General features: G+C 41.1%; 1 protein-coding gene across 1 annotated transcript in view; it reads left to right on the forward strand.

Moving 5' to 3' along the window:
- DPP6 (dipeptidyl peptidase like 6) overlaps nucleotides 1-27,684 on the forward strand; it is a 404,285-nt gene that overhangs the window by 210,024 nt on the left and 166,577 nt on the right. Inside the window, exons 2-3 of the mRNA XM_058833198.1 lie at nucleotides 15,527-15,641; nucleotides 23,125-23,223. Coding sequence (XP_058689181.1) covers nucleotides 15,527-15,641; nucleotides 23,125-23,223 — 214 coding nt within the window. The remainder of the gene's footprint in view (nucleotides 1-15,526; nucleotides 15,642-23,124; nucleotides 23,224-27,684) is intronic.

Here is a 27,684-nt window from a genome sequence, read left to right on the forward strand (position 1 = left end):
CAAGGCCATGGAAACCTCTGATCAGATGTGACCTGCTGCTCCTCTTCCTCTGCATTCTGCCCTTCCATCCCCCCTTGCTGGTCCCACTGCAGATGTGCTGCCCCTGGAGAGGGATGCAGGACCAGCTGCAGCTCAGGGATGTGTTTTGTTACCTGGCACAGCTTCAGGGAGGGTTTCTGCCAGGGGAGAGCAGAGCAGGCAGCAGGAGAGCTCTGCCCTGTCCTAAGGGGAGCTGCACCTTTCTCTGTGCCCTGCCCAGCAAACCTCTTGTGTGTCAGGCTCAGCTTCAAGGTTGCTCCCCTACCTCAAAACTATTGTGGAGAGTTGGGTTTTTTTGCCGTATGTGAGGGAAGGAAGATGGTTTTTAAATGATATTCAAATGGAGAGATGCTTAGGCACTGGGCATCAATCTTCACAGATGTTTGGGAGCCTTGCCTGCAGGGAAACTGAGGGCAGTCAAGAACCTAAATGACTTTTAACAACCTAACCCTGCTTCAGATGCAATTGCCCAAATACCTTGCATAGATGACCTAGTAAACCCTCCATATTCCCCAAAAACTCTGTTCTGAGACTGAGGGTGTTTCATCTCATGCTATTGAAGAGAAAATTGTTGGCCAAACAGTGGCAGCAAAAGCCACAAACCAGCAAGGAAGCAGGAGGATGCAGATTTGGGGATCAGCATCAATACTGAGCGAGGTTAATGAGTTGTCCATTACTGGATCAAAAACTGGATGCACACCATGGGCTCCCACCCTACATGGTTCCCTTCTGCCATGGAGTGACCAACTGATAGGGTGAGGGATTAATTCAAAATGAGAAAAATTAATTAGTAAAAGCATGAATATTCTGTAAAACTTGAACGTTTTACAACCATTTTTCACATTTGGTCTTTCCAAATACCTTTTTTTTTTTTTTTTTTTTTCCCAGGAGGTGCATTTTCTGGTTTAGAAATTTTGATTCTTATTATAAGGCTTAATGTAAGTGAAAATGTAGTTGTGTTATAATTAAGAGATATGTAAGTGTGGATGGTGTAGAATATGAGAGGCTCTTGTGAAATCCACGCTAAGCATGAACCCAAGGACAGAAGTTTCATAGACCCATCTTTTGAGATTTTCTGAGTTTGGAATTCTTGCTGTTAAAAGATCAGGATTATATCAAGATGTCTTTCATTCCTACAGGAGATAAGGACTTCCTGTCTGGATGGCAAATGTTCTCATTTCCCTTGAAAATTTACAGGACAAATGTTAAGTACCTCCTGTAATTTCACAAAGAAATTTAATAGAAGCCTCCAGCTATTTTTTTCTGTGCTGGGCATTTTTTTTGTTGTTCCAGAAGCTGATGGCAAGGTACAGGATGTAGCACAGGGGCTCATTAGGGCCTTGGAAGATTGATTATTTTGCACTCCACGTCTTCAGCCTGCCAAGGGGATGGAACTTGGACTCACGGCACCTCCTCACGTGGCACTTGCAGCTGGACTTGGCATTGCTGGAATTGTGTCACCAGACCCCAGGGAAAAAAAAAAAAAAAGTAGAACTGGGCTTATTGCCTGTAAAGGAATTTTTTTTTAATGTATTTCTTTACAGAAGCATGACAGAAGCAAACAGCTTCCAACTCTTTGTCCTATTACCCAGGGGAGGTTATTCTCTTCCACAAGAGGGGAAAAAAATACCAAAATCACGAATAAATGGTGATGAAGCCATTAAACAAAATGGAAATTAAGGGGAAAGTGGGAATGAGATGCTCTTGATGTGAATTTTAAGAGTCCTTCACAAAGGGTTATGTAAGAGAATGAACTAGATTCTGATTATGTTTTTGAATTCATTCCAATAAAATGAGAAGAAAAGAGCAATCCTAGGTTTGTAGTGCCCCATTAGTTTGCTGTGAGTTTTCCTGTACGTAACATGACTTTTTCATTTTACATTATAAGACAATATTTTAAAAGGCAAAATACTGTATACAAAAAAAAGCAGTGCTGCTTCTTTGTTATTCCAATAACCCAGCTGGGCACTAAGGTGCAGTTGTAACATATTTCATATTGAAAAGGAGAGGTCAAAAAGCTTTTTTTTTTCCTCCTCCATCCTACAATTAAAAATAAATGAAAGCTTTGCAGTCCCTTCACAGGTCATAGCTCTAAATTATCTGGCTGGGGTCCCAGGGCTGTGTGGCTGCACTGGGTGCCCCAGCCCCTCTCCCAGCTCTCCATGTTCCAAACCCAGCTCGGCTCAAGGTGCCCTCATGAGCTTTGGGAGGCACAGGGCAGGTACATGACACCAAGAGCCACCATGCTGTCAGGAGCACAAATAGGGGTGGGGCCAGCTTTCATATTTAGAGTATGGTTTGGGTTGGGAGGGACTTTAAAGACCATCTTGTTCCAAAGCCCTTTCCACGGGCAGGGACACCTTCCACTAGACCAAGATACTCAGAGCCCCATCCAACCTGGTCTTGAACACTTCCAGGGATTTGGAGTACACAACCTCTAAGGGCCTTTTTATTCCCTGTGAACCCAAAGAAGCCCATGGGAAAAAAAGAAAAAGAGGAGGGGAAAAAAGTAAAAATAATTGGCTTTTACTTCAATTCCTCTGATTCTTTTGAACTTCTGATCAGACATATTTTAATTAATTATTCACTAGTCCTAGTCCCTGACCATATGGGGAAGGGATTAAGTGGAGTGGTGAAAATGCTGCTGCTCTCCACTGCTGCCTGTCCCACCTGGCGGGGAGGAGGCTGCAGCTATTGACTTGTGAGCTGTTCCTGCAGAGAAGCCAAAGCCCAGCTCCCCTCAGCATTACAGAAGGACAGTTTATTTCACATGTCAAAGGAGATAAAAAATGAGTAAAAAATAAATGACTTCTAGCGCAAAGCTAAGTGAGTGTAAAGGGTGAGCCTCTGCTTTTCCATGACAAGACAGGGATAAAAAGTTGTGTCTTTACACACACACACACACACACACACACACACATATATATATATATATATATATGCATTTATACTTCACTTCTGTAGCAATACAAAGCAGTGAATGAATCTGTGCAAGCCAAGTTGGTTTTGGTTGGGATTCTTTGATCCTCACACCCCTTGTCCTTTAATTCATGTAATTAAAATGACTGCAATTTTTCTAGTACCATGGCTCGCTTCCTTTTCCATGTTCAGTTTTAACCTTGTGTTTTATCTTGGCAACCAGAAATACAACTTGACAATCCCTTCCTTGATAGATCAAACCAGCTGTAAGAGTAGGGAATAAATGGTCCATAACACCCTCATCAGACATAAAAACTACAGTTTTGTATAGTCATATGGTCTTGCCATTATTTACCAGATGAAGAATTCCTGAAAGTTGAGGTAGAAAGTCCCATGGTACTGTGAAGACATGGGCAGAGAAATGTGGAGTCTGATACTCAACCTGGGGGACACTCCAGGGGTCAAAAATGCCAAGAGCAAAATAACCATGGCCTCTGTTCCTCATCTGGCAGTGAATGAAGATCAAATAACTGAGATTCTTTACATCAACCATTACCTGCTCTCTACAGAGGGAAGTTTCAGTGGTGGAAAGCTGTTGAATACACAGGGGAAACAAAGCAGGTATTTATGCCAATGCCATGGGAGGAAAATGATTTCTGCTGAGCAGCTCATGGGATGTTCTGTTCCTGTGCTGTGCTGTGGTGTCTTTTGGCAAGCAGCACAGCAGCCAGCATGAGAGCACAGATCAGTTGTGTCATGCTCTCTCTTCATTCCCTTGATGCAGAACATGCCATAAAATCTTGCAGTCCTCAGTGCCACCTTTCAATTCCTGAGCTTGGTGACAGCAAATGTCACTTGAGAAAAGCACAAGGGCTATGATGGGTGATAATTTTGGGAGACACGGTGTGGGGCTGTGTCACTTCAAAGACAGGTTTTGACTGTGGCTTTGAGAGTGAATGTCACTGTCCTGCTCCCTGTCCTCTCCATGTAGAGAGGATGCCCTGTCTGTAGCTGTGAGGGAGAGAAGAGTCCATAGCTTGTAAGACAATTGGTGGGGAGGGGAGAGCCCGTGGCAGTGCCATGAAGTTACAGGAACTGTTTTGGATCTCTTGAAAAAATAGAATTTCACCTGACATTTGCTCTTCTGCCAGTTAAAATTAGTGGAAACCTGAAAACTGTTTCAGATCTTCTAGAGAGATGCCGTGAGCCCAGTGAAGCCTCACACCTTCAGCTGCAGCGAGGCCAGTGCCAGGTCTGGCTGAATGGGAAGTCTGGAGTTCAGAAGCCAAACTCTGCTTTTTCTGAGACTGCAGAAGTGTGCAAGAGGAGGTAGAGGGGTCACAGTCTGGTGAATGTGAGGAGAGATGACAAATGGGTTTCCTAACCAAAATGACTATATTGCAGTACAGAAAATGTTATGCTTTGCAGGCTGGTAGGAGGAAGAGTCCTGCTTTTAATTATGATTCAACATTATTTTTCACTGATAATAGCCTTTTTGTAATCAAAGGAGGTAAAAATGAAATGTATGTTGCTGATTTTTTTTGTGTGCACCAATGAGCAATACAGTCATAATGTAGTTTTAGATTAAATTCTTTTGTTCCTCTTGTTAATTTCAGTTTGATGGCTTTCCCTGGTGCCAGAGCATAATTTACAGCAGACAAAATTCCCTTAAATTGATTTTTAAAAATGCTCTCATATACACTACATTAACCTTTTCATTCCCTTATGGTGTGTGTCAAAGAAAAATGATCCCTGTACCTCTGCTTATTGAAGTGATACATCTGTGAAGTGTATTAATTGGTAGAGTTCCCATTCTGCTCTGAATAGATTTTTTACATGGTAAATGAATTCCTGGCTGTGCTAATGCTCATCTATCTTTAAAAATACCAGTATTCCAGCCCCTGTGATTTACTGTCTCACTGTTCCATGTCTGATCACTTCTGAACTCTTTTATTAGTTGTGGAGGAGTTTTATCCTTTAACTTAGATCAGGTGAGAAGAGGCACCAAGGCAGAGGTCCTCAGGAGTATTCTTGTATCCTGGTGAAGCCACAGGGAATGAGCAGCTCTGAGGACCCTGGCACGTGCATGGTGCAATGAGCTGTTTGCAGCACCACGTCAGAGGGCTCAGACCCAGTGCTGGAAGGTTCACTGCAGCATCACAAGCTCAGGATGTCTTTAAGTCTTGCAAAACGAGTGAGATGGACAGGGAGATGAAGACAGAGAACCTTTATAATGTGTGTTTAGATCACAAATTGATCCAAAGCTGTGCTGATCTCTGTAGGGAAATGTGGCCATGGCTCTGCGTGCTGTGTTTGATAAACCCTTCAACTTCAGAACCCAAACCCTGCTTCTTGTGAGAATAACAGGCTGGTGAGGTGTGGAGAAGAAACTTCCTTATTGGACACTTTTTTCCGTACCACCTCTGGGGCATTTTTCCATGGGATGCAATGAAACTATCACACATAAGTCATTGAGTCTGCATGAGTGATTTTTCTCTTTTCAAAATCCTACAGCATGTTTATTTCAGTAAAATATCCCTGAATTTTTTAATAAACAACCTGCATGACTCAGGAGAAGAGGTGTTTTTGTCAGTGCTCCTGAGATGGTGGCATGAGTTGTTCAGGGAGATTAGACATGATCATGATAATGCAGTGGTTTTACTGCTGGTGGCCCTGGTGGCATTGACCCTAGTAAAATGATACAAAATCATCAAGAGGAAAAAACATTGCAACTTGTGTCTCAATCAGTTTTGCTTTTTTAAAAATTTAATTTCTTTTTTGAGTAGGAATGTGGATGTTTCCATTTCATTCTGTAATTTACTTTCTGAATTTCAGAATTGCGTTGAATTAAGGATAACTCCTTCAAATGAAAAATGAGCAATAAAAATGTTCTTTCTATACAAGGAGTCACGCTGCTGTGGTGCTGTGCTGCAGTTAACACAACTCAGTATGGGAAATTTGGCATCTTGCTTTCCCAAGGAAAAATGACTTAATGTTTGTTGTTTTTGTTTCCTGTCAACCAGAAAGTTCTGAAAATTAAAATAAACGATTTTGCAAAGCCTTGTAATGTGCTGTGAGAGCCTTAGCAAAAACACAAATCAATTAGAACAGACCAAGCATAAGAGTCACAAACCTTTGGAGACCTTGGAGTCGCTTTTCCTGACAGCAGCATCGGTGCTGAGCCAGCTGCTGGCGTTTCATGCCAAGAGCCCAAGCACCCTTCAAAGAGCAGTAATTCTTCAAACCACAGCTGTCCTAAGAAAGTGCTGGACAAAGGCCTGGGGAAATTAAAACTTTTTTTAAAAAAAATAAAAAAAGCAACTTCATGAACATCAAATCAGGATTTCCATGAAGCTGTTTCTGGTTCAAGAATGTCTGAGAAACAAATCCCATTGGGAGAAGCGAGATGTCTCCCAGCTGCTTTGAGGACAGTTTCACAGCCTGTGGACTCTGCCTCCTGCCTCATCATCCAAGTCATGCCCAAGTCAGCACAGGTTGCAGCTAGCCAGAAAGAAATAGTCAGCATTATAAAACATATATAAAAATCTGTTATTTTGTGGTTGTGTCCCTTTCTCTTTACTTCTGTGTAAGTAACAGTGAGGGCTCAAGCAAATTATTTTCCTCAAGTGTAAGAATTACACAACTGAGGGGGTTGGGGACTAATGCTAAAGTTTTGGATTTGGGATACTGATGGAGTTTAGGGCTGCATTTCTATGATGACATTATCACTCCCTACAACTCTCTGAAAGGTGTTTGTAGTCGGGTGGGGTCGGTCTCTTTCACCAGGCAGCAGCTGGCAGAACAAGGGGACAGTCTGAAGTTGTGCCAAGGGAGATACAGGTTGGATATTAGGAAAAAGTTTTTCATGGGAACAGTGATAAAGTACTGGAATGCTCTGCCTGGGAAGGTGCTGGAGTCACCATCCCTGGATGTGTTTATAAAAGACTGGATGTGGCACTCGGTGCCGTGGTTTATTTGAGGTGTTAGGGCTGGGTTGGACTCGATCATCTTGAAGGTCTCTCCAACCCAGTGATTCTGTGATTCTGTGAATTCTGTGATTCTGTGAATTCTGTGAATTCTGTGATTCTGTGAATTCTGTGATTCTGTGATTCTGTGATTCTGTGAATTCTGTGATTCTGTGATTCTGTGAATTCTGTGAATTCTGTGATTCTGTGATTCTGTGAATTCTGTGAATTCTGTGATTCTGTGATTCTGTGAATTCTGTGATTCCGTGAATTCTGTGAATTCTGTGATTCTGTGATTCTGTGAATTCTGTGAATTCTGTGATTCTGTGATTCTGTGAATTCTGTGATTCCGTGAATTCTGTGAATTCTGTGATTCTGTGAATTCTGTGATGAAGTAAACTGGAGGGGTGGGTGTAACCAAGCACAGCTGACCACTGGTGTGGTTTGTCAGTGTGCTCCCAGGCAGGATTTTGGCCCATTTCAGCAGGACTGCCACAGGAATGCTGCAGAAAAGGCTGGTGTACAGCATGGGCTGTTTGGCTGAAGAAGTTGTGGTAGGGTTGTGCTGCACTCCAAGGGTTTGGCTTTGGGGTGAGAGGAGCATGCAGCCAATCACCCCTGGGACAAGAGAACAGATTTTGGGTGGCTTTATTTACTGGTTTGTATTTACTTGTGACACCAGGAATGAGATTTTCAGGAGATGAGATGAAGGGGACAGAGTGTAAGAAATACTCTGGGCTGTACAGATGAGGACAAAGCCACTTAGCTGGGAGGGAAGAGCCTCCATTCTGGATCCTACTCTCACAGCTTTGAATGTCTATTTTATCTAAAAGAATTGTGTAGAATTCAGGCCCACTTCTTTTTCCATTGTTTGACTTAGTTAAAATTTGTATCAGAGAATATTCTTTCCATAATTTTACTTAAGATCTTGGCTAAATACTGCAGTGTTAGAGACCTACATAGCAAAAATTATATGATCCTAGAAACAACAGAAAATGAAAGGTAAAATTATCCCTTAAAGGTAAAATTATAACTATCATTTTCATATAAATATTAGTACAATGCTAAATTATGCAATTGCATTGTCTTTGAAACATCCATGCATGAAACAATTTGTCTTTTTCAAAACTGTAAATAACTGGTGCTTGAAAATAAGTTGTGCAAAATACATTTTCCCTCCCCCCCAACTCTACATATGGATTTCATATTCCTCTTCCCCTGTCTCTGCAGCACATTGACCTCAAACCTTGGCTGTCTTCATAGCTCTTCCTCACATTGCTCCCAAGCAAGTTATTTAGGAATTAAACTTTGGTTGCCTCATGTTTTCCTTCCTGTACCATTTAGAAACAAATTATTTATAAACTAAATTATAAAAAAGCCTAGGAATTTATAAAATGGAACATTGAACAAAATTTTTAATGCTGACTTTCTACCTAGGGGGATTAAACACCTCACTATTTCTCTTATCACAAATTCTTTCTTGGTCTTCAGAGTGATAAATTGAATGATATTTTAGGGTTTTTTTTTACTGAAATACAATTTCACTAAAAATTGTAATTGCCTTTTTACAAATGTAAGCAGAATGCCATTTTGTTAGAATTAGAGGAGATAAAAAAAGTTGAGAGGTTGTTTTTCCAGGCTCTCAAATGTTTCAGGAAAGCTTCTTTTCCTGTTTCTTGAGATCATAATTGTTCAATAAGTAGAGTAGGGAGGTGCCATCCTGGCATGTCTTGGCAACACCACTCTTTGCAGGTGCTTTCTGCATGGGTCTGAACTGTCCCAGGGCTCGTGTCTGTCGTGGCTCAGCTTGGAGGGAGTCAGGCTGTCAGAGCACTGCAGTGGGACAACTGGAGCTAGGCAAGTGCTCTGGCATAGAGGAGTCCTGGGATCAGTGATGTAATCTATGGCATTTGGGCTTTTCATGGATTTGGTGAACACACAGACTCCTCTGGCATAAAATCATAAGCATCAAACCGAGTTTTACTGGGGCCCTGGCAGATATTTCACTCCAGGAGATGATTTGCTTCCATTTTAGCAGGTGAATGTGTGTGCTTATATCAAACACTGAAATAAAATCAAAGAAATGCTGTAGATTTTATGGGCTCTGTCAGTATTGGGAATGGATCTTTAATTATGGCTTGAATTACAGTAGCAGCTAAAGGGGCCCTGAGAGGATTCATAGTCCCACCATGCCAGGTGCTATAAAAGCATCTGGGTTACAGCACCAGAGTGAACCAAACTAATGGGGGGAAAGTGAGGAGATTCATAAAATGACATTAAATCAAGGCCAACACATTTCTTGGCTAAAAGTATCTGTGGTCACATATGTCCTGTGCCATACACAGGGACAGTATTTCCATCTCTTGTCTCCTGGCTGTGGTCAGAACACGACTGTGCCTTTGGCTGGAACCACTCGAGGTGCAACAGGTCCAGATGGTGTTTGCAGCTTGAATTTTGTCACCTTGAGAACAGGCTTCTGGCAGGGTTTCAGAGTCCACGTTCCAAGGTTCTTATTTATTTTCAGAGTTCCATGGACTCATTCTGTCCCTAAGCACTAGGAATAATTTGGGAATGTTTCAAATGGCAGTGCTGCTTATTTACATACACTGTAAGGGTGTAGAAGGGTGTTGCAGTGTGGTTACTCAACCTGGGTACAAAATTCATGTGAAGTGCCAGTTCAAAACAGAGAGATGCTAAATTAATCTTTTAGTACTGCAGGGTCTGGAGGTAATCCAAAACCATTTCATCATAATGCCTATAAAAATGATGGGAAGTTATTAAATATCCATTTCTGCAATCCAGAACAGTTAGGAATTCCAGATATTACTGTGTTTAAATCGTTTTATGGATTTATTTTTCTTTTAAGTTCGTGACAGCAGCAGGTTTCATTTGTAGCTGACACAGACTGGCTTGGCTCCAGTGGAGCCAATGATCTGTGTCAGTCAATGCTAACTGAGGATCTGGTGCCTTCTGCTCTAAACTGTGGAAGACTTGTCATCTGTTAAAGCTACACTTAGGTGTGTGGGATGCAGATGGCATTCATTTTCTCCTGTTGGCTTTGTAATAGAAACATGTGAGACTGAAAACTCTACCAAAGCATAAAACATGCAAGGTTTAACTTTATGGGGAGCTGCAGGGTACAGCCTATTCCTCACTCTCAAACACCCCATCAGTGCCCAGCCTCTGAACATTTGCCCGTGTGCACTTTGCAGATAGAGGTGGGAGGAGAGGGAACCAAACAGAATGGCTTTAGGGCATTCATCAAAGAGCCTCCAAGAAGTGCAGGGCAGGAGAATGTGCTGCATTGTGTGCAGGGTAAAAGGTTTGTCTCACAGTGCTGGGGAGTAGGCAGCAAAGATGTTCGCTGTTACTTAAGTCATTGCTCCCTATTAGTAAAAGCATCAACAGAAGATGAAGAAAAACATAACATAGTTGTCTTTCATCACCACAACAGGCAGATGGTTTTATCCCTCTTATTTCTGTTGGGGTTTTGCAGGAAAGCCCACGTACATGCCATGCATGCCTCATTTGCAAAAACAGAGCAAGTTTTTATTCCTCTCACTCTGAAGTGTCACCTTTAGCACCTGAACAACCGAGTTTGCTGTAGCCTCGGGCTCAGGCCCTGTGTCTATCTGGAAACTGGTTGTTATTCAGCATCACACTCCAGCTGGAGCACAGCTCAGGGTGGTCTGCAGCAGCAGAGGGCAGAGAGGCAAGTAGGGAGGAGAAGGAAAGGAAAGAAAATAAATAAAATACCCCCAAGCAAAAGGAACTCAGCTTGACTTCAGAGGTGAGAACGATGCAGTTACATGCTTATTATTGTTTATCTGTGCTATGATACTTCCTAAATTCTGTAGTGACTGAGGTTTCCTCTGTGCCAAGCAGGGTATCAAAAACGATTCCTGCTCATGAGGAACCTCCATCCTAGGTTTAAGGCAGGGGAGCAGTGGAGGACCCAGGCAGGAGGATTGTGATGAGATAGTAATGCAGTATCAATCAGCAGAATAACCAGGAGTCCCAGTGAACCTCCTGCTGTAACCACTGCAATTCATCTAGTTTACTGCCATTATCATTGCAATTAGAGGTTCCTTTTTTGCAACATAAGGTTAATAATCTAATAACTGTATGGGTTACCCACTCCTCAGCTCATTTGTTGTACTGTTCAGCAGGTATAATTTGCTGCAATTTTGTATTATAAAGAACTAATTAGCAGCAAGATTATTTTTCCACTGAACTTCACAGGAGTTTTGTCTTGGACAGCAGTGCTCCTGTACCTTTTTATTCTGTGCCACATTCTGGACTTGGTAAGCTGAGTTATCAGAGACACCACACTCACCCACATCTCATCAGGCAGAAGTCCTAATTCAGAACCAGGTGGCATGAGTAAAAGGTATAATACACATTTTTCAATTAATAGTGTTAACAAGCTTGTTAGAAGAATTTTTCCTTTGCTGTGTTTGTAAGTGTAATATCTAAGGTCAAAAATTAAAAATAAATCAAAAAGAAGCAAGAAACAGAGCTTGCAAGAGTAGTGAGTATGGAAACTACAAAATTACTGCTATAAATCCCCATCCTGCCACCTCTGAGGCCAACAAAACATCTTGCACCTGCTTTTATTACATACCATTAATTTATTGGATTTTCTTTCATCTTTTGCTTCAGATTTACACCAGAGTAACTGAGTCCAGAGCTCAGTCTCCATGGCCCAGCGTCACCTGCTTCTGCAAGGAACCTCTAAATTCAGCACCTGTATAAGGAATGTATAGATTTCATACATCACACCTGGGATTTATTGTTATTGCACAAAAGTGGCAGCTCAGTGTTGAAAAAGACTAAGAGGCCAGCCATGACTGTCTCACTGCTGATACTTCAAAGATTTTTGATCCAGGATGTAGAAGTTTTATTAAATAATACCTATACTTGACAAGTGATGTCTTTATTGTCCTTCAGCCATATAGACATGGTTATTAAAAAAAGAAGAAAGAAGTGGTGCTTGATGAGTTGTTTTAAGAAGCTATTATATTACTGTAATATGACCACTGTGCTGGCAGGCTTTTGGCAGGTTTCAAATAAACATGCCAGAAATAATTTTGTTGACAGCATCTTGGGTTGGAGCACATCCAGCCTTCATCCATAACATGTCAACACAGTGATTCTTTCACAGGCATGAAAATATGTCACTATAGATCTGTATTTTAGAGTCTTAAAATACTGTAGATGTCTAGATTAATGGTTCCAAAATCAACTTCACAGGTGGCTAGTGACGTTTTTCAATTACAAATGAAGATGTAAGTGATAGCATTTGCAGTTTTTAATATGCAGCATCAATGAAGTGTGCTTATGTAAAAACCTGGAAACATCTGGTTTACTTTCCAAATCCAAAATCAATTTAGTTTTCATGGAATATGAAGAAGGAGGTGAAAAACAAGCAGCAAAGGAGAAGGAGAAAAGCAGGCTGAAGGGCTTTAGCTTGCTTGCAGAGGTCATGAGGATGTTGTGTTTGTGCTTCATGTGAGGCAGAGAGGAGGTGGTTCCTCCTGATGAGCGACTTCAATGTTTTCTTTCATGTTCTTTTCATCAGAGCAGAAACCATATGTGCTTGGTGTATTTCCCTTTGTGCCATATGCTCAGATTTCAGAATGAAACCCAAATTTGGTGTCTTTAGGATTAACACAAAGGGCATCTGCCTGCTGGTGGGTTTAGGTCTCCATGTCTGTCTCTGGGTCTCTCAGGAACAGGCAAATTCCAGCTTTGAGCTCTGTGCCAGAAACTCACCCCTTGAGCTGCCACTTCAAGAACATCATTTATGTGCTTGAATCTGTACCTGCCTAGGGCTGAGTTAAACACTTTCCTGGCTTCAGTCCCCAGCACAGAGGCTCCCCTGGGCAGTGTGAACACGCAGCTGATGCTGGTGGGAAGCCCCAGTGAAGGGTGGGGGTTTGCTGCCAAGGGCAGGGGGTAACACAGGCTGGTGGGGCTGTAATCCCCTGGAGGTAAAAGATGGTCACAGTGACAGAGCAGCATCCCTCTGGAATGAACAGAAATCCAGACAGGAATTGGAGGTGGCAGTGCTGCCATGAATATGGTGTGGTGTGTCTGCAGTTTTGCTGTAAGTGATTCCATCAGAAGAGGCTTCAAGTGACTGAGAACAAAAGAACAGCTTTCCAAACCTGTCCTGAATGAAGCTGTTTGTTTTTCTTTGAAAAGTCATTTATCTCTCCTTATCTTTTACCAAGGGAAATTTCCTGGCGGAATTTTGAAAAGAAAGTGAAAATGTTCTTTTCTAATTCCTTGCAGTGTATTAAACCCCAATATTTTGCTTATGAATAGTTTTCCTCCTCTTGATACGCCAGACATTCACAGCCTTCTTTTTGTTGAGATTTTGTTCAAATATTGATTGAATGCCTGGAGAATTAATGGGATTGACTTGATAATGGATTCAGTGCAAGTACAGCTGTCCTGAACACTCAAGTATGTGTGTGCATTTCTATCACACTGGGACTCATGGATGGGGAAATCACACTTAATGCAAGATGTTATGAAGCTCTTGAACTATATCTGGTGTTGAGTGGATTGTGGGGGTATTTCAGACTCCAACAATCTGGGTTTGTAGATGTTATTCAAGTCCATGAGCTAATTTTTTCTTTAATTTTAAAACTTCTGACCAACTGTTGCCATCAGTTCTGTAACACTGTCAGTGTTTTACCTATGTCCCAAGACACTCAGGGCTTGGCTGGGTTTCTCACCTGCTTCTCCACAGTTCTCCTGTTTCTCTCTAGACCCCCCCCTGTATGCTGCTGTGAAAGAAAGAATATTCCTGCCACTTAATAAGAAGCCCTGCATTATTTCTCTGGCTTATTTATAAATTTCCCTCCCTTGGAAAGCCACAGACTGTCTTTTGTGCCTTTTTGCATCACATGAAAATTTGAGAATAACAATTTCCTAAAAGTGGTGTTGGAGGACTAAATTGGTTAACATTTGTATTCATATTTAGGATAAATAATCTGTAGAAATGGAAGTATTTATTCTTTCTTGTTGCAAAAATGGCATTCCTCAAAACTCCTGACCTACTTTTCAAATTTTTCTCCAGTAACGATAGTAAACTATAAATTTGTTCCTTCTAATTATTTTTCATTTCAAATAGAAAGCCAAGTACAAACAAGGGGTAGAGAAGGAGGGGAGGGTTTGCTCACCTCTACTCCTCTTTGCCAGAAGGAAGAGAAGCCTCATGTCTTTTCTTTAATTAGAATAAATGATGGAGTGCATCAGCTGTTTAATGCCTCAAACTTGGCTTTCCATTGCAGATTTATAGCTTTTGTAGTGGCTAGATCCCAAAACATATAGAAAGTGAGCATAGACATTATCTTTTTCTGTAAAATAAATTCTAGGGAAAGAATGAAAAATATTTCCTGGAATCTTCTGAAAACAAAACTGTGAGGTTTGCCTGACCTCCCTCTTCCAGTTTTGCTGCTGTGTATAAGAAACAGAAGTAAAGCAAACTCTGAATAACAGAAGAACCTAATCTACTAGAAAGCTTTTTGTTTTCATAAAAAATTTAAAATGGAAAAAAAATAGTCTTTTAAAGTACCATCAGCTCTGTTTTAGACACACCATCCCTCATACTAAAGGAAATGAGGCAAAAAACCTAAATAGATGAGTTTCACAAGGAGGAGGAGCATCCAGTGTTGTTCTGGCTGTGAGACCAGGTCCCTTGAGTGAATTCAGCCTCCCAGAAAAGTGCACTAATATTTCATACAGCTCCTGTGGGTGCTTCAATGCTTGCATGAAATCACATATAGTGCAAAATGCTAAGAGGAATCCAGCAAAACACATGAAAGTGCAATAAATTTTTAAGATCTTGGGAATGCCAACACGGCGCTTCATAAAAACCTCAGTCCTGAGAGCAGGGGTGCTGTATACATCGTAGGCAGAACATATGGTGCAACCTCAGTGCAGTCAGAGCTAATCAGTGAGTGGTGATGGAGCTTTATTCTGAAGTTTTAAGGATGTGATTAAATTTAATGTATATGCTAGACAAGAAACCTGTCTTCAATTCCTCAGACCTACCAGCCTAGGAGTGCAAGTAGTATGCCCTGAGGAGATGTCATGTTTTCTGGGAAGGCAGGAAAGTTTACCAGGGGGATATCCTTATTGATTTTTATCTCTATGCATGCCCCTGTGAATTATTTATCTTCCTGTATGCTTCTCTGACATCTTATTATGAAAGTCTCTTGAAGGTTACTGTAAAGCTCCTCATTTCCAGACTTAATGAGGGTTGGTAGGAAATGGGTGTTGATGAGTGAGTTTGGATGAGTGCTGGGATGGAGGCTGGTGCTTGTGTGCCAGGAGGTGATGGGGAGTGTAGGTTCTACTGCTGAGCCACCTGTGAGTTCATTGCATTTATTTGCTGTGTAATTATTTGGGATGAATTCAATTAATGCCACCATGAGCTATAACAGTGTGAACTGGTTTTGGCTCAAGGGTCTCACCCACTGTGGTCGCAGGCTGCAGTTCTGTGGACGTACATTGCTGTCTGGATTCTCTGCTTGTTTCTTTATCTAAGTGCCCTTTTCTAAATGTTCATCTTCTTTTGATGTTTCTAGGAGCTGGTGGGGAGTAATCCTCCTCAAAGAAACTGGAAAGGAATTGCAATTGCCTTACTTGTTATTCTCGTTATCTGCTCGCTGATTGTCACCTCTGTCATACTCCTGACACCAGGTATTTATAACTTTTAACTCACTTCCAGTCTGTTTTTCTTCTATAATTTTACACTTCTGAGAGTAAAGGGATTACAAACTAACTGCAAAGTCGAGATCAAAGGAATCCTCCTTCCTCACTTTATCTCAATGTGATGCTGAGTTCAAGGCCATTCTTAGGTAGATTGTTTTAAGGTTTTACATTTCAGTTCAGAGATCAGAGCTGCTGACCTGAGGGCACAAGTCTGGAACTCGATTGCCTAAACATGGATGGAGAACATCATTTTAGATGTGCCAGGGTAGGAGAGGAACCCACATAGGGCAGTCAGTGAGGGCACAGAAGTCCTGAAATTCATGTCCACGTGGAGCAGTAGTTGCCAGTTGAGTGTCATATCCTGGACCATTGGAAATGGCATTGGATGCCTATGCCTTGGCACCTAAATCCCATCCCATTCACTGGATTGATTTTTAGTTGAGATCACAGTGTTTTCAAATTTCAGATAATGATATACCAGACAGTACTCACCCACAGCAAATAATTAGTAACTTTTCAATAAGGAATTCTTCAAGTTAATCCCCTTACCAAGTTTCAGGAAAGTTCTGAGCACATAACCTCTGTAAATTACTTCTTTTACAGTAGCTGCTGATGTTGTAGGCTTGAATTTTAATGTGGTGTCATTATGATTATTGATTATTATGTATTTATACAGCCCTGTAAATTTCCAGGCCTACTTAGGGAGTAGAAATAAAACGCCTTTGCAGCACTGACAAGACTGTGAGCTGAATATGAAAAGACAAACAAAACGAGAGACACACAAAGAAAAAAGAATTCAGTGTCAGAAAGGGTGAGGAGCTACAAAACACAGGGGGAGGCAAAGGTCCCCTGCTTAGGGATGTAGAGGAGAAGAACAGGAACTCCTCCTTGGATGGGTACATGTGAGCTGTAGAATCCAGGGAGCAGCAGGACAGAGAGCACAGAGCTGAGGAGCAGAATGGAGGCAAGAGAGAAATCAAAGTGGAAGAGCTCAGGGTAGTGAAGCAGAAAAATGAGACAGAAATTATGGGGCAAAAATTTCCAGCTCATTATGTGCAAAATACATGCAGTCCAGCAGGTCTAGGCCATCTTCCCTGACAAAATTCTTATCCCACAGTCCTGCCGTGTGAGGAACTGGAGATAGTGACAAACCAAGAAATACAGGAGTGCATTGAGTTACTTTGAAAATGAGTGAAACAATCAGTACATTTTATTTTAGTTATTTATTTTCATACCATATTCAGTTTATTTAATGTTATCCTGAAGTTTTCAATGCAAATTTTAGTATCATGTGGTCATGCCAGAATAATGATGTAATTAAATTAAGGTTACACTTAATTAAAGATCATTTATTAAATTAATTTTACTGGTGTTCAGATTCAGCATCTTTGGACAGTGGTGTTCAACTGGGATGTTTTGGGGCATGGTGTGTGGACCACACTCACATCAGGCACAACTTATTAGGTATGCAAATGTTGCTTGCAATTTTACAGAAGCACAGACTTTTCAAAGATGTACATGAAAGCCTGGATATCTAAGTCCATACCTCTGAGTCTCAACAAGTTCACTTGAAGCTAAGGCACTGCCTAGATGGGACCATGGGTGTCACTTCCATCAAAATCCAAAAACATGAAATCCACTGGCTTGCCTTGATGGACAGTGTGGGTTACCCTGTCATGGCATGAAATCTGGTTTGATGAGCAGGACTCTGAGGCTTTGCTGGCTGTGACCAATGGCTGAATTCTCCTTTAGGTGTTTTTCAGTATCTCCCAGAATAATCTTCTCCATAATTTTACCAGGCACAGAAATGTCAATAACAGGCCTGTTGTTTCCAGGGTCCTCCTTCTTCTCCTTCTTGAAATATTCACATTCAGTTACAAATAAAATTCAGAAGTGTATTTGTATATATATATATATATTTTTTTTTTTATATGCATGCACAAAGACATTCTCCTTTTGGGGTGTGTGTGTACACACATGCACACATATAAATCACACAGTTTTTATTATGTACCCAGCAACACCTCCAGATAACAGTGCTGAGAGGGTCTCTGTGATTAAAATTTAGGAATATACAAAGTCATTTTCTGTGCTGAAATTTCCATTCATGTTTTTTGATATTTCTAATTACCTGATCTGCTGGTAAGCTGGGTTTGGGTTGCTTTTTTCCCCTGTTGATGTTTCAGAATTGTGTTCTACATGTACAGACAAAACTCTAAGCTCAGTACTGCTCCTGTTTTTATTATGGATCCAAAGTGCTTCATGGTGAGGCTATGCCAAGGGTAAATTACAGAGTTTAGGTTGCTGCTGTGGCTTGGCAGCAGCTGAGTTCAGTCTTCTTCTAAGCCACTGGAACTTGTTATGAGGTTGGGCTATGACAGAATGGATCAGGAGGCTCATTCCATGGGCTAAGTGGGACTCTGAGACTGGTTTGACAAACGTAAAAATATCACATTGCTAATCCCAACTGGGCATAGCATGTCCCAGCAAGGTAGGAGTGGGGAGGGTAGAAGAGCCTGTCCAAAAGGAGAGGCAGAGTCTGCATTTCTCTGCCATAAAATAGTTCTCTGGAAGAAGAAATGTTTATCTTTTGGTAGTCAAACTGAAAATTAAGTGATGGATATGTGAACAAGAGGTGATGAAGGGGCAGGAGCGCAGTGAAGGAAGGAGGTGGAGCAGTTTTGTGGATGTTCAGGGGGAGCTGCCAGGTATGAATGACATCAGGAAATAAACAAAACAACCAAACAAAACCTCCACTGCAAAAGCCTCAAAGCGGGTGATGCAGTCTGGCATGGGCTGTAGTACTTGAGGATATTCAAATGTTTTTAATTCTTCCTTCTAATGATATTGTTGGAGTCCAGCCTGATGCTGTCACACCAGTACAAATAACCTTTTGCATTTTACCTCTGAATCTTTTTCCTGTCTCAGTCCTCTTCCTGTCTGGGAAACCATTTTTCTCTCAGTATTTTGGTGCTGGATGTAGGCCTGTTTTGCAGTGCAGTACCAAGGCATAAAGGGGAGAGATGCTTTCAGACCAGTGCTGAATATCATTCACTGCCTGATTCCAGACAGATTTTGGACATATATGGGGTAGAGTGCAGCATGCAGGCATATACTCCATGCTCAGACATGAAAAGTGATTACCTGGACCCATAACCTGGTCTAATACTGGAGAGCCTGGGTCATCTCTCAGGAGGTCTCCTGAAATATCAAGAGCAACAGGTAAAGTGGGAAGTGGGGAAGATTTGCTTAGCAGGGCAGATGATGATTAAGGTATTTAATAATTGGGGAAAAGGAGGATTTGTATGTCTCTTCCACATTATTTTTCAAATCAGCCCAAACCTTTAAAGGTTTTAACTCTGGATTCAGAAGGGCTGAAATCCCTACTGGTTTGGGTTTCTCAGGGGCAGGTCACTCACCCTGTTCCAAGATCAGCACAAAAACTGGGAGCAGTGGACATGGCATTCAGCAGGCACTGATAAGGTAATTAAACATTTTTTAATAAATAATTAAGGCACTGACAGGTAATTAAAGTGGCAGTGAGCTATTACTAGCTAATGTTTATGTCTTATTTTATAGAATCCTAAAAACATCTCAACATTTCTATGATTTGTATATTCTTTGATGACCAGCATTCTCAAAAGAAGCAGTAATTAGTGGAAGTTTACATTTAATTACACTATGGGGCACCACACCTACACCATTGCCTGTGCTGAGCTTCTCCAGTTTCATGGTGTGTGAATCCTGCAATTTCAGGCACCTTTGAAAAACGTCAAATTATTTATACAAATTATAACAGTGTTGTCCTGAGCCTTTCTTAACTGGCAGCTCATCACTTGTCACAGCATGTGGCACCTGTGCAGGTCCCAATCCATTGTTTGGGTATTTATATGTATATAAATATATATCATAGACATATTATTTAAATTTTATTAATTTATATATTTATATATTTTATTTATTATTTTATTTTATTTATTAATTATTTTATAATTATCTATTTATATAAATATCTCTATTTATATATGTTATTTATATTTTAATATATATTTTTCTGGTTTTATATATATATATATAAGCTGAAATGAGGATTCAGTCCTACAGAAATTTTGAATAAAATAAGGCCTTCCCAAATTCCATTAGACATTGTGCTTAGGAAGAGGCTGATTTTTCATACATCTGTTCCTGATATTTAAAGCTTTCTGGAGATATACATCACATTTGCTCCTTTCAAATCTGACCTTTTAGCTGAAAAAAAAAAGAAAGTACACCCCAATCCATATTAAAATTTTTGCAAAATCCATAAGAAACATTTCTCAGAAGTGGTACTGAGCTAGTCATTTTGGTAGTCATAAGTTGCATCAAATGCATGACTATTACCAGTGCATAGCATTAATTCCCAGCATGCTGCTGACAGTCAGAGGCATTGCCTAGAAAGCTTTGTAGCTCCTGTGATACTCAGGGCAAGGCACTATCCTTTGACCAGCTGTGCAGGAGAGCAATTTATTAGCCATAGTTACATATAAATGTATATTTTACACCGTTACAAACAGGTGGGATATTGCAGAAGGGAGAAAGGCTGCTTGCCTTGTCTGGCCACTGCCTTTTGGTACTTTTTTGGGGAAAAAGAGGGGTTAGGTCTGCCCAGGGATCAAGTAGGTATGCTGAGGTGGGAGAGGAGCTCCTGGTGTGCCCCCACAGAGAGATAGGGACTGTCCCTCACATGCAGTGCACAACAGGCCAGGAGGAGTGTGAGGAAAGCTTCTGACACCAGCTGAGCACCAGCCGTGATGGAGAGCAAGGGGGGCACCCAAAGGTGCCCTTCTGACCTATCAAGCAGCCTCTGAGCGTGGCTGGAGTTGAGAAAAAGCTTGAAAGAGAAGAAGCAAAACAGACAGTGAGGCCAGCTCCTTGCTCCTCTTTGAGTTTTCTGGATTTGTGGAGGATCTTTGTTGGTTTTGTGTTCTGGAGAGCCATGTGAACAGCTCAGCCCAGGTTTGTTTGGGTGCACTGACTGCAAGGAGGAAGAGCAGGCAGATGAACCCAAACACAGGGCTCCTGACACACCTCTAAAATTGAATCAGAACCAATATGGACACGATTTCTGCCTCAGCACAGAGCTGTGATGTTTGGATGCTGGGTTTGTGACTTGGCACTCAGATCTCAAGTCCCTGTGCATGGCTGCCACGCTGCCATCTGGATCTGCTGGGCAGGGGGATGTGAATGCAGAAAAAAAAAAAAGGTGGCACATGCTTAGTCCTGTCCTTCCATGAGCCCAAAGTGGCCTCCAGGTCCCTGCAGCTGATGTAGACAGCACAACCTGTCCACTGCTGCTTTAGACACCCTGAGGCACACTTAGAATCTGCTCAGGACAGAGTGGCTTGCCTGAGATCCCACATTTCTTCCTCCATAAATGTCTCCATTAGGGCCAGAGAAATGGAGCAGATGTTCTTAAAAAGCTCTCTGACCTACCTGCCTATTAGGGGAGAGGTCAGTAAATATTTTTTTTTTGTATTACTGAAATTCACTGGTGGATTTATTATTTAGTTTCTGTGTTTTTCCCCCAGCTCTGTGGCTGAGGTGAATTTAGTCCATGGCCCAGCCGAGGACTTCTTGCAGCTCTTACAGCCCAAGGCAGGGGGCAGGAAGGGAATGTCACCTCGTCCCTCACAGAGGTTCCTAAGTGTGCAAGGTCCAGGTGCTGCCTCTGTCTGTTCCTGCTGTTCCTCAGCAGGAGCTGCAGTGCTGTGCAGGACCAGAGATGGTGCAGCTCCCAAATGGCTGTCCCCATGCTGCACAAAAAGGAGGAATAGGAAGAGCTTCCCACCCTGCTTCTTCCCAAGTCTCCAGCACAGAGGTTTGCTTGTGCCTGTCCCTGTGCCCTCATGGGGAGAAGAGGGTGCCTGTGCTCTTCCAGAGGGCATTTGGGAAGCATCTCCTGGAGCAGGCACAAGCCCTAGGGCTGTGTGGGGGCTCCTGCCCCACCTGACCTCCCTGGGTATCCGGTTCTGAGGACTTGCACCACGGTGAAATTAATTGTAATGATTTCCTGGGGTCCTTGTCACCTATATTTTCCATTTTAATAAATAAAATTATGCAGAATAACTTGGCATAGCGCTGTCACACAGAGGGATTTGGCTGAGGCCTTGTATTAATGGGTTCTGGTATTTGGAATCCACAGTGAACAGTGTGGTTGAAGTCTCAGCCAGACTAGGGAAAAATATGAACGTTGAAGAATATAATTTAATTTGGTAAAAGTGAAAGTTTGTTCTGAAACACCTTTTAGTGGAACAAAACACTGTTGATAGGTATTTTTCTGTCATCTCAGGTAGCTCAGGGCCTTGAATTTAGTACAGCAAAGAAGACTTTTTCCACAAATTAGTACCTTCAGGGTCTGATTCCACTTTTCTAATCATAAATGTGCAGTGTAAGTTTAGCACTAAACAATATTAAAGATATCTGAGGCTGCCAATAAACCTCAGGCATGAGGATACTGTCATGAGGAAAGATGCTGAAACACACATTCCTGCTGTGGAAATACCCAGAATGTGGCCTCCTCTTTTCTTTAAAAGAGCAAATGTACTTAAAGCTGACTGAAAGGTTTCCATGAAAATATTATTTCATCAAAAAATTGAATGTTGTCAACAAATTTTTCATAGAGGGTGACTGCTTGTCAAAACAACAAAAAAAAATTACAGTTGATGGGAGGAAAGGAAAGAGGGAACATATTAATCAAAATTTTTGGGTATTCAAAGTTGTTGGTTTTTCTCTAAAATTTTCAGCTTTGATATTGCCATGTTTACAAATGAAACCCTACATCCTTTCACTGAAAACTAAAATTAGTATGGGCCAGCTATGCAACACCTAAGGATTAAGGGTTATGTCGTATAGACTTTTCAAAAATATTTCTGCAACCAAATGTCTGATTGCCATGGAATATCTTTTGTGAATTTTGGAAGTAATCTGTATGAGCCCTTATAAGGTCAAACACCTTTCCAGCTATGGTTTTATGTTAAAATTTGTAAGGAAATGAAAATATAAACAGTAAAATATTAGCCACTTCTAATGGTTTTTAAAAGTATTTTAAAATATTTCATTTATATGGTACTTATTTAAGTATTTAAATTATTTAAGGTATTAAATACTCTAAATAAAATTTAAAATAAAAATAAATAAATAAAATAAATTTAAAAAATCAATTTAAAATAAAATACTTGCTAAAATAGTGTGTGGTTTGGAGCATTTCTTGGTCTGTTTGTAGTTAAGACCAGGCACGTATAGCAAGGAGGGTTTTGTTAGTGAACCATTAGGTGGTCCTTTTATAACACTGACATTGGGAAGGGATTTCTGTGTGACACAAAGCTTAATGTGGGCTGTTTCCAAATGAGATATATCACTATTCACAGTTTCTCTGCTTTCAGATACATCTCAAAGTTGAATTAATGTTAGTTTATTTTTGAATGTTTTACAGTTGAAGATAACAGCTTGTCTCAGAAGAAGAAGATAACAGTGGAAGATCTCTTCAGTGATGATTTTAAGATTCATGACCCAGAGGCTAAATGGATAACTGGTGAGTTCTGAGCACTTTGTAGTATCTTTGCTTTGCTTCCTTTCTCCCTGGCCATTGCCTTTTTTATGTCATTTTTAATTCCTCCAGTTCCTTATGTTGCTCCTGAAATTACAGGATCAAGGACTGTTTGGGGTTGGAAGGGACCTCTGGGGATCACCTTGTCCACCTCCTAGCTCCTGCAGTGAGAGCTGTTTGCCCAGAATCATGCCCTCAAATTCCTATTTTCAACCTTCAAATTCCTGTTCCAGTTTTTCTCCTGTTAAACACACAAACACCACTGTTCTAACTTTTTATCTAGGGCTGCCCAGTGGGCTCATAGATAGACATGGAAAACTACAGACTTTTTCTCCAAGAGCATCCAAGACTTAGTGAGTGATGTAACACATGGTTGGAAGACGTGGATGGAGCAACAGCAGTGATTATTTTACCATAAACAAAACATCAAATCTGTTTTTCTGCTGGCAGAGAGGTGAAGTAATGCTAAACAACAGGCAAACAATGGTCCAGCAGCATCTGGGCTGGGGCTTGCACACAAGCCATGTGCTCTTTTCATCCTCTGCTGCCTTACATTTTCCAGCCAAGGGAAAACCAAGTAATACTGGAATTAATGCACGTTGGGTTTGCTGGAGTGGAGCTACTTTGGGGGATGTAGATTCCAGCTCTCACTGGAAATTGCCACAGTCAGAACAAGCTTTGGCGAGAATAAAATGATTTGTGGTGTGCTGTTCAATTGAGTTCCAGTCCAACTCCTATTATCATGGAAGTTATTAGCTTTTCTTTTGAATTTAATGGGGAGCTGGATCAAGTCCTTCCTCGTGTTTAGCCTTCCTTGTCTGCTGTGCCCATTGGGAACAATTTTAATACCTGTAATGAAAAGAGAGAGTGTTAAAGGGTAGTGCTGAATTAACACATTCCCCAGCTGCAAGTGCTGCCACCCACTCAAATAGAGGGGAAAGCTGTTGCAGACAATAAACACCTTCACAAACACACCTGCCAGAGTGCAGGAGCTGTTTCCAAGTTCTGCTCTCCATGGGAATGGTGCTTCCTACAACCACTTTCTGGGAATGATGATGATGGAAATAGCTGCATTGCAGTTCAGGATTTTTTTTTTCTAGCATCCTTTTCCTTTAAACACAGATATCCTGATGGCTGTATTGAAGGAAAATGTGTTTTATTGAGACTTTGACTGCTATTTTCTTTATTTGCTGGAGTATATCAAATAGAGCATAGTGGAGGAATTCCAAACAATTAACTAAACTTTTGCAGGAATAGAGAATAAATTATTGCCACAGACCTGGTATAATATCCCCTCACTGATGAGTACCACTCTATGTGGACATAAGGCTTGTTCTCCACAACTGCAGTCTGCTGTGAAAGAACAGCATTTCCTTTGCTCTTTCAATTATGGTCAAATACTAAAGTCATATAAACTTTTATTAGGATTCTGATCTTGAGTATTTTAAAATCCATCTCTGTCCTCTCATGTACCCTTACTGACTCCAGTGCTGTCTTTCCTCTGAAATTACTACAATATTGTTTCTGTAAGAGACAAAACACAAAGACATATTGTGAAAACATACACAGAAATTTTAGAAGCAGTTACTCGCTTGTTTTGATATTGACAAACACTGGCACTGATTTTAATACATTTAAATAGATAAATGTATTAAAACAGATACCCTGCAGATTTTCCCAAGGGTGACTTAGCATTTAAGGGCAAGATGCTGATCTACAGTGTCATTCATCCAAGGACCCAGAGCCATTTTGCAACATTAATTGTTTTTCTGTATTATAGTTGGATTTTTCACAGCTTTCAAAGCTGGCTAAGTGATGAAATTGTGAATAAAATGAAAGACCAGTAGCCAGATTCCTAAGCACATGTTGTTATTGGTCTCTTATTTTTCAGTATGCAAATGAAAGACTCCAAAAATGCCAAAGCCAAACTAATTAACTTAGTGTAACAAGACTGCTGGAATGCCTTAGCAAAAGAAAAAATGGCATATTTGGGAATAGCATATTACAATTGGATGACAGCTTACAAGCCTAGCTGATGCATTGTGAGGATCCACACAGTTGTTAAAATAGAAGTATATAAATATAAAATAAATGGGTAACTGTTGTGTGCCCTTTCCCTTCTTCTCCTGTGAATCATACAGAAAATATCACAGTCATTCAAAGCTCTGCAAAATTCGGTCCTCCTGTCTCATCAGAGCTCTGTTTCCTTCCTTTCCCTCTACATTATTGCAGAAGACAAGAGGCTAGTGGCCAGAGATGAAGCATGCTGCATGTTTAGGAGTATTTTAATCATCTGAGGGATTTGCAGCCAAAATAATTCAGTCAGTAAAATATCTGTGTTCTTCCCAGTAAGCAAGGGGATGATTCAAACACTGAATGAGGAAGGTTTTTCCTTTATCTAGAGTGAGTCTTAGAGCAAGTGTTTTAACAAAGAAAATATTTATATTCAAGGTCACACTTAAAAGTATGCTGAAAATTCCACAAAATTGATGCAGTGAGCTCATACTTTATTATTTTCTTGATTCTCAGTGGGCATGTGGAAAAACAACATATTCCTCACTCAATAGCTTTGTGTCATTCTATTGATTTTAAAGGACCTAGCAAAAAAGAAAAGAAGCAGTCTCAAAGCTGACATAAATACACTCCCAGTGTAAAGATTACAGGCTTTGTCTCAGCTTTCAGTTGCAACTTTTGACTCATTTGTGGATATATTTACATTTTTTTAAATTGGAATTGCAATTAAATTTACTTGCACAAAGTGAGAGGTGTGGCAAAGTTGTAAATTTGAACATTTTACAATTTCTGTGATGCTGCTGTAAATTCAAATTTCAGTTTGCATTTTTAGGCACTGTTTTAGGGAGAGGAAAGAAAACTCTGTTTAATTAGCATCTGCCTTCTTCTGCCCTGACCGCTGTTGTCTTTGGCTCTGTTAAGAGTGATCCAGAGAGGAGCACAAAGTGACAGGCCAAGGGGGATTGGCTTCAAACTGACTGACAGCAGGTTTAGACTGGCTATTAGGAATAAATTCTTTACTGTCAGGGTGGTGAGGCACTGGAACAGGATGCCTAGAGAAGCTGTGGATGCCCCTGGATCCCTGGAAGTGCTCAAGGCCAGGCTGGATGGGGCTCTGAGCAGCCTGGGACAGTGGAAGCTGTCCCTGCCCATGGCAGGGATTGGAACTGGCTGAATTTCAGATGTCTTCTAACCCAGGCCATTCTGTGAGTCTGTGATTCTTTGACTAGAATGGATTGCTCCAGAGCTTCTTTCTGTATCCACTGCTATTTGTTAGGTTTTCCTGTAGTGTGAGTAAATGCTGACTTTGTTGCGAAGGTTTCATTTTTCCTGACAGCATGGCACGTATGTTATACAATAGTAGGTGTAAAGCAGTGAAGTACAGGAAGTTTGGGGTTCTGCTGGTGATTAATTGGCACCCCCCTATCCAGGAGTCCAAGTGGAAATAATCTGTGTCTCTGTTCCAGCCCCATTCATCCCACACCTCCTGTACTCTTCTCCTCATCGCTCCATGCCTCTCACTCTGTGCTGAACTTCCCTTTCCTGTACAACTACAATTATATTGTCCATATATTTAAGAAGTATATGAGCTCCAATCAGTGGCTCTTTTCATACTGTGTATCTTAAATATAGTATTTGAACATTTCCTTATTTTCATATCCTCCTCCATAGCCTGTCAGGAGTGTCCTGTGCCCGCCTTTCGTCAGCCCTCTCCCAGCTGACAGGTGGCTACTCGTTAGTCTAGACCCTAATTGTTTAGCAGTTCTGCTCATGAGCACCACATTACCTTGTAATTAGGCTTCCCAATTACTGGTTTTTCCTGTAATTTCTCCCACACAGCAGTTTAGCTCAGGTTTCTGAAAAGCTCAAAGCTCATTGCTCAAAAAGTGCAACGTTCTTGTAATGTTCAACAAAAATCAGGATAAAGAAATGTGTTGTCATTTAGTGCTGAAGAGCAGCTCAGTCATCTGATTTCCTCTATAAACAACAATTTATAGCTGTTGTTTAGACCTGGCCTGAGAAGCCAGTTGAGTCATGCATTCTGGTTTTGTGTCCCTTTTGAGCTGCAGTGATTCCTGCCAGCTGTGACCCCCAGCATCGTGGGAGCGCTCCTTCCTCGTGGGGAGGGAGCATCATGTGAAAGGAAGCAGTGAAGACTGAGCTGCTGATGCCCCTTGTGGGGATTTAGGCTAATCTTCTGCCTTTGTACTTAAATGGCAAATAGCTTTTGCCCACTTTGGAAGTACTTGGATGCTGTTTTAATTAGAAAACATCAGAGCAGCCTCCAGTATCCTGACAGAGGTTACTGAATGGGTTGGGTGCAGCGTGTCAGTCATTACTTTTTAGAGGATGTTTTTCCAGCCTTGCTGTAGGCATCCTGCAAGACAGTTTATTTAGCAGTGGCTCTTGTCAGGATTTTAGGCTGTAGGTAAG

Source organism: Poecile atricapillus, chromosome 2 (genome assembly GCF_030490865.1).
Source record: "Poecile atricapillus isolate bPoeAtr1 chromosome 2, bPoeAtr1.hap1, whole genome shotgun sequence".
Lineage (NCBI taxonomy): Eukaryota > Metazoa > Chordata > Aves > Passeriformes > Paridae > Poecile > Poecile atricapillus.